This window comes from Euleptes europaea, chromosome 3 (assembly GCF_029931775.1).
Source record: "Euleptes europaea isolate rEulEur1 chromosome 3, rEulEur1.hap1, whole genome shotgun sequence".
In the NCBI taxonomy this organism is placed as follows: domain Eukaryota; kingdom Metazoa; phylum Chordata; class Lepidosauria; order Squamata; family Sphaerodactylidae; genus Euleptes; species Euleptes europaea.
The window spans coordinates 111,013,631-111,024,836 of NC_079314.1; the positions used below are offsets into that span (position 1 = coordinate 111,013,631).

Sequence of the window (11,206 nt, forward strand, 5' to 3'; positions counted from 1 at the left end):
CTAGCAAGACCACATGATTTCTTTGACACTCAAACCCTGGACGCCATACGGCATCGAGCCATCTGCTTTAACCTCTCCGCTCACATAGAAAGTTTAGGAAAAGGCCACAGTGTCGTATTTCACAGTACCGTAAGTACTATACCGAGTAAGACCCTTGCCGCTTGTTATGTCATAAATGTTTAAACAGCCTTTCTGCTTAAATTTTTGCAAGTCTACGCATTCGCTTTTCTTGACTGTGTTGTGCTCCAAATGCTCCTTGCGCAAGAAATACCCCAGACAGCGCATGCACTTCGCTATCCGAGAAACCTAAACTGCATCTGCCAGTGGCTACCAGGGACAGATTTAATAATGCATACCTTTGCGGACTTTTTAAAAAAGGATGTTGTTATAAGTGGGGAGGGGCTGTGGCTCAGTGGTAGAGCATCTGCTTGGCATGCAGAAGGTCCTAGGTTCAATCCCCAGCATCTCCAGTTAAAGGGACTAGGCGGGTAGGTGATGTGAAAGACCTCTGCCTGAGACCCTGGAGGGCTGCTGCCAATCTGAATAGACAATACTGACTTTGATGGACCAAGGGTCTGATTCAGTATAAGGCAGCTTCACGTGTTCAAATCCCAAAAGCCTAGTTAATCAGAGAAAGCACGGTATTATCATTGTTGTCTTAAATATAGAACCTTGCCAGTACCTTTGGAGGGAGCCTGTGCAATTCCCGCTCTGCCTTTTTTCTAGCTGCCTTCTCCTCCTGCTGAAATCTGCTGTCTTTTCCCCCTTTCACTAGCTCCGCCCTTCCTGCCTTCTGTTACAATCACCACCACTTCCAGCCAAACATCCTGCACTGTGGAGGCTGCTTGTATACTTTTCTCTGTCTCTCTCCTCTCTCCCCCTCAGAAGGCCAGTATTTACCTGCAGTCTGGAATTAGAAGGCACATGGGTATCTGCTATAGCAAAGCTCTCTGTTTCTCTGGACCAGAAATGGCAGCGGCAGAAGCCGCAATAAACCAGAGCACTCTGGAGAAGGGGTTACAAGAGCACACTGTTGTGTGAAATGCCAACTGTAGTCTTCAGTGGCTATGAGCAGCCACTGCTTTACAGACCTGGGCTAAAGGGTTTTTACCCCATCTCCCTGCTTTTGTGACCACCCCACCTCCGAAGATGGGAGGAACTAATCCCCCTTACCTTGTTGCCGCCCTGGCCATCTCTCAGAATAGTACAGCAGGCCATGTACTATAGGGCTTCCAAAACTCTTGCAAGAGTTCTGATGCCATTTAGGGGAAGGGCCACGGCTCAGTGGTAGAGTGTCTTCTTAGCATGCAGAAGGTTGCAGGTTCAATCCCCAGCATCTCCAGTTGAAAGAATTGGGTGCTTAGCGGTGTGAAAGCACCTACCTGAGATCCTGGAGAGCTGCTGCCCATCAGAGTAAGACATTACTGACCTTGATGGGCCAATGGTCTGATTCAGTATAAGGCAGATACATGTGTTTCATATGTTACCTGGGCAATCGACAGCCAGAAATCAGCGGTTGAGGTTTCATGAAAAGAAGGAATTGCTTGAGAGTTTGGGAACCTGCATGAACAGCTTGCTGGGCTGCCTTTAAAGAGACCTGGAGAGAGTATAAGGAGGAGTGACTCCTAGTTCCTGGGAAGGTTGAGCAGTCGGCTGATGACAGGCAGGGTGGAGGTATCTGCCGCGTGAGGGGGTCGCCTCAGGTCACCTTGTCACAGAGCTGACCCTGATGAAAAATGTGAACTTCTAAGGCAGAATTCAGATGATCCTTTAAAATATGGCTTAGAGATTCTGGCTGCTGTACCTCTTCTTGTTTACTGATTTCCACCTCCATTTCCCAATTTCCTCTAATCCCAGCATCTACAAACCACAGTTTGCAAATCTACCACAAACCATGATTTCAAATAATGATTTGAAGGTTAGCTATCACCGTGATTTGCTCAAAGATATCCCACCAAACTGTGATTAGAGGAAACCTGGAAACGGAGGCAATTGAATGAGTGGAAGCCCGAATGTGTTTCCGTTTGTCTAAATCAGAGCTTTGAAGATCTTAACATGATGTTTTAACCATGCTTAAGAAGTGAAGAAATCTTAGAGTTGCAAAGATACCATTTCATACTTACTTTGCTTCATGCTAAAATTTTCAATGTAAAAGGTTTGTGGTCTTAACACCCCTGAATCCGATATGACATGGTTTCAACAGTGACCTGACAAAAAGCTGTAAGTTACTTTAGTGGTGTAGGGTCAAGGCATTCAATCTCAAAGCCTCCGTCTTGTGAAAACACTGTAGGCTTTACTCCTAACTGAATGCAGCTAATATTATTCTGTGGAGGCAGATGAATCATGCCAGATCTATCCTGGAAGCCCCAGTAATGTGGGCAATTGGGTTAACATATTTTGGGTTAACATATTAACATATTCAACTTTGTCTAGATTTGCACAGCCTTTAGCTTTCTAAAAATTCAAGACTCTTTTAAAAATTCACGGATGAATTAGGAAGTTAATTCATCACTGTTCAGCTCTCGGCCACAACCTTCCCTGAGTGGTTTTAGGGGGACGCCGTTTTCTCTGAAAATGACTACTGGTAAAGGTTAAAGGAGAAAAAGTGCCAAAGCAGAATTACAGCTAAACATCAAGAAGACAAATAGTAACGACTGCTGGGGAATTTCACAACTTTAAGGTTGCCAATGAAGAAATTGAAATTGTTAAAGATTTTCTATTCCTTGGCTTCATCATCAACCAAAAGGGGGACTGCAGCCAAGAAATCAGAAGGAGAATGAGATTGGGAAGGGCAGCTACGAAGGAGCTAGAAAAGATCCTTAAGAATAAGGGTGTGTTGCTGGTGATCAAGATAATTCATACCATAATATTCCCTATCACTATGTATGGGTGTGAAAGTTGAACAATGGAGAAAGCAGACAGGAAGAAAGTTGGTTCATTTGAAATGTGGTGTTGGAGAAGAGTTTTATGGCTACCATAAACTGCCAAAAAAACAAATCAGTGGGTTCTAGATCAAATCAAGCCTGAACTCTGTCAAGAAGCTCAAATGACTAAACTGAGTCTCTTGTACTTTGGCCACATTCTGAGAAGACAAGAGTCACTGGAAAAGACAGTAATGCTAGGAAAAGTTGAAGGCAGCAGGAAAAGAGGAAGACCCAACATGAGATGGACTGACTCTGTAAAGAGAGCCACGACCCTCCTTTTGCAAGACCTGAGCCAGCCTGTTAACTATAGGATGTTTTGGAGGATATTAATTGGTAGGGTCACCATAAGTTGGACTTGATGGCACTTAAAACACACACATACACACACATCCAGTAATTCTGGGAGAATGTTTCCAAACGTATAGGTTTGTTGTATGGATTTATATGAAGTTATTTGTCCTTTTGGCAAAAAAATGTAAAGTTCTGTCATTGCTGCTATTATTAATTACACTGTAGGAATAACCGTATAATTTGTGGAAGGGCAGCTGAACAGTTATGTTTTAAAAAAGCAAAATTGTTTGCCGTCTTGCAAATTCTGGTTTTGAGTCTTGTCCTTTTTTTCCCCCCGTAGAGGTCAGCAGAATTCCATTTTATCTATACTAACCTTCGTTTTTTGACTGAGGTTAATTTTCCAGATGGTCAGCAGTGCACCGGCTTATCCAGTTCACTTTGCATCTGAGCAGTTCTGTTCTTCGTAGCGCCTGTGCAGCTCAATGTGGGTTCTGTGCTTGCTAAGAGCCAAGTCCAAGAACTTCCTGAGAGCTCTAACCATAACCAGGGAGTCCGTGATCCTGCCCCCTCCCCTCAAGAGGAGGTTAAGACTATCTGCGCCTGCCTCAAGGAATTGGGATGAGTACCTTTCTGCTCTTCTGACTACCACAGCAGTTCAGAGGACTTTTTGGAACTTCTCTACAGCTAAACTTGTTCAGTTTTTAGCATATTAGGCCTAGTGAGAATGAGAAAGAAAGCAATACTGGAACATGTCATCCAGTATGTGCATATCTGTAATTATATCTCACTATGTCTGAATTAAAGGCTTAGAAGATGAAACTTACATTTTAAATGTAACATTACCCTGTGCTTTATAACACGGCTGTTTCTCAAGTATGACTCATTTTGCTCCTTGTTACTTTGGCCCTTGCAAATAATTGGGTAGGGAGGTCGCACTCCCCTGTTCTCTCATCTAAGTCTGTCCCTTTGTTTTCCGTCCTAGTTCTTCTTTCTTGTCCTTTCTCTTGACAGAGGGAGAAATCTAGAAAAATAATGAGTGTGTCTGCCTCCCCCACACATACACCCCGGGAGAAGAAGAAGAGTTGGTTTTTATGTGCCGACTTTCTCTACCACTTAAGGAAGACTCAAACCAGCTTGCAATCACCTTCCCTTCCCCTCCCCACAACAGACACCCTGTGAGGTAGGTGGGGCTGAGAGAGTGTGACTTGCCCAAGGTCACCCAGCTGGCCTCATGTGTAGGAGTGGGGAAACAAATCCAGTTCACCAGATTAGCCTCCGCCACTCACGTGGAGGAGTGGGGAATCAAACACGGTTCTCCAGATCAGACTCCACCGCTCCAAACCACCGCTCTTAACCACTACACCATGCTGGAGGGGAGGGGAGAGACAGAATTCAGTATGCATCTCTTGATGTGCCCATTATCAAGATTACAGGGATAGATTTATTTAGCTTGTTTATATTGTAGCCCGCCTTTCCCATTGAGGCGGATTGCAGAGAACAGAAACGGGGGAAAGGGAGGGGTAATCATAGCATAGGATGTCAAATGAGTGATGCAATAGGACTAAGGAGAAGTGAGAGTCCCTGCAGAGTTGTAAGGGTGGTCTTGCTTAGTTATGTGAAGGCAGTACTTACTTCCCCACAAGCATTTACTTTCAAGCTTGTCTTATACAAGGATAAATGTATATGATAGAATTCTTCAGTATCTCTCTCCCCCCCACCCCCAGAAAAAGCAGAGTTGAGTTGGAGATAGGAAACTTGGTTTGTGGACATCTGTTTGTCCTACTCTGAGGAACTGGCCTTAAGCAGAATCTTAGCTTTAAAATGTCTCGAAATCAAGTTTCAAGGCCTCGAGGTTGGAGAAACTCAAGCAAAGTAGTAGAGCCGGCGTGGTATAGTGGTTAAGAGCAGTGGTTTGGAGCGGTGGACTCGGATCTGGAGAACCGGGTTTGATTCCCCGTTCCTCCGATTGAGTGGCGGAGGCTAATCTGGCGAACCGGGTTGATTTCCCCATTCCTCCACATGAAGCCTGTTGGTTAACCTTGAGCTAATCACAGCTCTCTCAGCCCCACCTACCTCACAGGGTGTCTGTTGTGGGGAGGGGAAGGGAAGGTGATTGTAAGCCGGTTTGATTCTTCCTTAAGTGGTAGAGAAAGTTGGCATATAAAAGCCAACTCTTCTTCTTCTAGATAAGGGGTCCCTAACTTTCTGAGCCTGCAGTCACATTTGCAGTTCTGACATAGTGCGGTGGGCGCAACCCCAAAACGGCTGCCACAGGAGGCGGAACCAGCCACACAGTGGCTGCCACAACTTACTTTCAGTCTCATAATATAGATCCTTGAGCTGTAGTGGTAGCTGCAGCTGATCCAACCTTTTAAAAAATCTACAGCCTTGCTGGGCAAAAGCCCCACCTGACCTCACCCACTTTCTAAAAACACTGGGCAGGCACTCGGAAATGGGTCAATGGGCACCATGATATGCATGGACGCCATGTTGGGGACCCCTGTAGTAGATTTTCATCACAGATTGTAGGATTTAACTTTTTCACTTAGCCTAACTGCCTCATCGTGCCCTCTGGTCTTCTCTCTCTACTTCTGCGATGCTGTATAGTGTTATTTCAGCAGTGTCTTTCCTCTGCCCTTCTTCTAAAAGGATAGGGATGAACGCTCAGTTTTATGTTGTTTGTTTTTTTAAGTTAGTGAGAGGTGCACAGAAATGTTTCAAATAACTATTCTAATGGCTGTTGCTAGGTAATAGCAAAGAGAAAAGAGGAATCTGGAAAAATAAAGCTTCTGCTTCACTGGACGCCGGAGGACATGTGAGTACACTCAGTTTCAGTGGTGGACAAAATGTGGGTAATAGCTAGGGTTGCCAGGTCCCTCTTCGCCACTGGCGGGAGGTTTTTGGGGTGGATCCTGAGGAGGGTGGGGTTTGGGGAGGGACTTCAGTGCCATAGAGTCCAATTGCCAAAGTGGCCATTTTCTCCAGGTGAACTGATCTCTATCGGCTGGATATTAGTTGTAATAGCAGGAGATCTCCAGCTAGTACCTGGTGGTTGGCAACCCTAGTAATAGCTGCAGTCAGATGACTTGTTATTCTGTTTACCAAATGAAGACTGTACAGTACAAATAAGTGCATCATTTATGTTCAGTTATTTGGGGGGGGGGGTTGCCTCTTTTGATTAAGTCATCGCACCTGTCAGCAGATACAACCATTTTGTTCATTTGAAAAAAATAATAATTCGAGCATAATGAAATGGCTTGGGAAACCTGGAGGTGTGGGGGTGGGGTTCATAAACAGGGAGTGTGTGTGATACGTGTGGAGGCTTCTGTAAGTACTTTGGGTAATTTCTGGAAATGAGCACCATAATTCTAAGCGGTCAAACCTCATTTGAGTTGCCGGGGCCTGCCTGCCTGTCGAATCACATGGGTCTTTCACATAATGATGATGGTCATTTACCTGCGGCGGTTTGGAGAAGCAAGTTAGTTACCCCGGCCGATAATGTAAAAATTGGAGGTTGCAGTGAAATTAATCTCACGTATCTCTTGAGTGATCTCTTGCCATGATGATGGGAGAACTGCAAGCCGGGTTCATGCATTGAACATTCGCTTCGAATACAATGAACTAATAACATGCAGGATGCAATGGCTCAGACCATTTAGAGGACTGAGTGTATGTACTAGATTCAAACATCCAGGTTAATATTAATTATCGCCAGTATTTTGAACGTATCTTCCATATTTCTAAGAGTCCCAGGCAGTGAGAAATCCTAGTCCCTCCCCTGACGCTTGGAAACGAAGCATCTTCTATACGTCGTTGATCACATTTATAGAAGTCCTTGATACATCCGAGAGATGAGGGCCCGAGCCCATCTTGTTTGCTGTGCTTGCCCTCTCCCCCACCCCTCTCCTGGCATCCGGAGCATGGCTGACACCTTTCTGATTTTGGTAGCCATAAGAATTTAAGAAAGGTCATGCTGGATCAGACCAAGGTCCATCAAGTCCAGCAGTCCGTTCACTCAGTAGCCAACCAGGTACCTCTAGGAAGCCCACAAACAAGACAACTGCAGCAGCATTGTCCTGCCTGTGTTCTATGGCACGTGATATAATAGGCATGCTCCTCTGATACCGGAGAGAATAGGTATGCATCATGACTAGTATCCATTTTGACTAGTAGCCATGGATAGCCCTCTCCTCCATGAACATGTCCACTCCCCTCTTAAAGTCTTTCAAGTTGACAGCCATCACCAAATCCTGGGACAGGGAGTTCCACAAGTTAACTATGCGTTGTGCGAAGAAATAATTCCTTTTATCTGTTTTGAATCTCTTGCCCTCCAGCTTCACTTTCTAGCTAGAGATGGAGAAAAGCTTCTCCCTGCCCATTCCATACCATGTATAATTTTATAGATCCCTATCATGTCTCTCCTTAACCACCTTCTTTCCAAGCTAAACAGCCCTAAGCGTTTTAACTGCTCCCCATGGGGCAGCTTCTCTAGCTCCCTGATCATTTTGGTTGCTCTTTTCTGCACCTTCTTGAGCTCTGCAATACCCTTTTTTAGGTGTGACCAGAACTGTACACAGTATTCCAAGTGTGGTCTCACCATAGATTTGTACAAGGGCAGTAGGATAGCAGCCAACTTAAACTCTGCTCTGGGCGGAGGAGGAGGGAGCGTGGCAGGGAAGGTGGGTTCCTTCCCAACCTGAACAGACAACATTGAATCTTGACGTCTGAATGTAGCCAGGGTGTGTGCGTGTGCGTCAGTGAAACCAAGGCTGCCTGTGGGGAAAAATGACTCTTACCATGAATTTGGACCAGGCTCTTAAGCCACTAGCCTCATAAAGAGTGTAGCCCAGTGTTGCTTCACTTATTACATTTGCCTTTGAAAATGTTTTAAGTATACCTGTGGTCAAAGCCATGATCTTGCATAGGCCAGGTTTTCAGTACTAAAAGACTACAAATCTGAAGCTAAAATATCTCTATCTTTTAGGTTCAGTCTAGCCATAAGAACATAAGAAAGGCCATGCTGGATCAGACCAAGGCCCATCAAGTCCAGCGGTCTGTTCACACAGTGGCCAGTCTAGGTGGTTCAGTCTAGGTCAGGGATGTTGGACTCAATTGTTACGAAGGCCGGGTATGACATAAATGCCACTTTGTTGGGCCCGGCCATGCCTCGCCAGCTCAGACTGAGAATGGGGGGTGGGGTGGCTGGCTCACGGGCCAGAAAAGAGCTCTCAAGGGGCTGGATGCGGCCCACGGGCCTTATGTTTGACATCCCTGGTCTAGGTGGTACTCTTAATACATGACCACCATGGGAATATTATAGTCCTGTTCCTGTTCAAAAATTCGAGCTACTAGGTGCTAAAACAACTGGGCGAATCAGAGAACAAGTCCTGAATTATTAAATATCTAAAAAAAAGTTCCATCTGTAAGATTAGATGGAACATATAAGCTCCTCTAATTTTAAGAGCAGAAAGAATACATTTAACTACAGAGAGTGTTAACTCCCTTATCACGACCACCCAAAAAGAAATAAAAGGTGAAAATCATGCGAGCAGATAGGACACTTTGCAACAAGAGGTGTTATAAAACAAGCCCTTTGAGTGGAATATAAACCGCAGCTAAAGACGGCAGCTGCAAGTTCCCCGTGCAAAATAAATTCCAAAATTCCACAGGGACCCCATTCGGATCAGGATCATGGTGCAGGGAGAGGAGGGGTTTGAGCCTTCTCCCCACCCCTCAGCCGGGTCCCGAGCCAAATCAGACCCCTGCGGCATTTTTGAACGTAGTTTGCTTGGGGAACTTGTGTGGGAATTCAATCCCCTAGTGCTGCACGGAGCCTGGTTTGACAGCCACATCTTAAAAAGTAATGTCGTGTTCAGATCTTAGAAGTATATGAAGATATTTGTTTATTTTTTAAAAAAAAATATATCCCACCTCTCTACCCTTGTCAGGGCCTCCAAACCAATTAAGAACTTAGATAATAAAGTGGTAGAACCAAACAGCAATAAAACCATTAAACCAAAAGTTAAAATGTAAAACATTAAAACGTAAGGCAAGGAGGAGGGATCACCGAGGGAATGCCAGGTGAAACAAAGAAGTTTTTATACACTGGCAGAAGATGGCAACAAAAGGAGACAGACAGGTCTCCCTGGGGAGAGAGTTCCGAGTGCTGGTGCCACTACCGAGAAGGCCCTTCCTCTGGTTGCCACCTGCCTAATCTCAAAAGGCAGGATACTTTGCAGCAGGGCCTCAGAAGATGACCGTAGTGCCCGGGTAGGTTCGTAAGGGAGTAGGTAATCCTCCTCTTTTATGCATCAGGCGTACCGAGTTCAATCTCCTGTGAGCTTTTTTCATCTTCCCTTCATATTATGCTAATCAGAATTAAAGGTTAATATGAGTCGGCAGTAAAGTTTTAAAAATTTACAATCCCTTTGGTAATTTCTAATGGTCCAAATCCTCTCGATCAGGAATATCTGTCCTTTGTGTATATAGTAACACCACCCTCACTTTGCATTATCTCAAAGAATAAAAATGTAAGCGTTATAAATTGATCATCCAAAGGCACTTTCCTCTTTAAAGTTAACATTTCAACCAGTAAAGCAAGGCTTTATTAAGATTAAAAAATGTTGCGCTTGTAGGGAGAAGTTCATTGGCCTCTTGTACAGCTAAATTCCAGCGAGGAATTTGTTTTGAAAAGGCAATTGAGAATGGTTCGTTGTACCACTTGTGCTTATGGTGAGAGAAAAGGGTTGACGCATTTTTGAATACTTTTTATTTTATTTATTCATAGTCTGCCTGATGTGTGGGTAAATGAAAGTGAGCGACATCAATTAAAAACTAAAGTAGTTCATTTATCAAAACTACCAAAAGATACTGCCTTGCTTCTGGACCCAAACATATACAGGTAACTTGCCAGTTTTGAATTTTCTCTTTTCTCAATGTGACCTTAAACCTCATTTAACTTTTTGAAGCTGCAAGAGGATTCAGATGACCTAAACTTCTTAATGTTCCTTGAAGCTTCCTTAATGTCTCCCCCCAACCCACTCCAGTGATTTTGTTGCTTAAAGTCAGGGCTGATGAGTAACATCTGATACCCCAGAATCTTCCAAGAATGGCAGCATCTAGGAGTTAAGGTTTGAGGTTTATGGTCATGTAACAATTCTTGAACTCTAGTGACTGAGAAACAGGTAATGTGTGTATTTACCAAGTGTATTTTACTTTTTTGTGCTTGGTGTACAGAAAGTCTAGTAAAGGAGGTACACACAGTGGAATCCTGAAAGATCACTTCTGTTAAGATCACAAAGATCACTTCTGTTAAGATCACATACTGGTTTGTATACCAATTTTCGTATACCAATTTTTTTTAAGTCCAAATTTTATCTTTACATTGACTATAGTCTGCTTGTAATACTTGTGGTATTACTTTGAAATTTTCACTCAGTACAAGATATGTCATAGTTTTTTTTTTTGACTATCCGCTGTTGCTTGAGATTGGATTCTATAATCTGCTTCTTAAAGTTGATTTCTTTTGTATTAATGCTGTCAATGCCCACAACTATATCTTCTGTACATTTTATTCACAAAGGTAATCTGAAATGCTTGTAAAATCAGTACTGGTGAACGGATTGAAATGAAACAGAACTTTCGTCCTGCTGTGGAAAATTCATGGGCTTTGCATTTGTATTGCTGTAGTCAGTCTGACATGGAGAAGGGGGGGCATAACCCAGTGAGGGGCGTGCTGGAAGGTTCCATCCTGGGGCATGCCAATTAAAAGGGATCCTAGACAGTAGGGATGGGAAGGAATGTTGCCTAAAGAGACTGTTAGTTGGAGGAGATGGTATTAGATGGCCCTAACAGCGCAAGGCAACTTCACATGTTCCTCTATGGTTGCAAACTCCATGGAAGTAGCCGTGTTACTCTGTGGCAGCACCAACCAAGAGGAGCCTTCCGGTACCTTAAAGACTAGCAGGTTTGTCTTTAAGGCCCCTCAGGAG

General features: G+C 44.1%; 1 protein-coding gene across 1 annotated transcript in view; it reads left to right on the top strand.

Annotated features, from left to right (window-relative positions):
- The window catches only part of AEBP2 (AE binding protein 2), a 47,713-nt gene extending 37,200 nt beyond the window's left edge, over positions 1–10,513 (top strand). Inside the window, exons 5-8 of the mRNA XM_056846958.1 lie at positions 5–129; positions 5,963–6,030; positions 10,003–10,116; positions 10,452–10,513. Of these exons, the coding sequence (XP_056702936.1) occupies positions 5–129; positions 5,963–6,030; positions 10,003–10,116; positions 10,452–10,506 (362 nt within the window). The 3' untranslated portion in view covers positions 10,507–10,513. The remainder of the gene's footprint in view (positions 1–4; positions 130–5,962; positions 6,031–10,002; positions 10,117–10,451) is intronic.
- Positions 10,514–11,206: the final 693 nt, after the last annotated feature.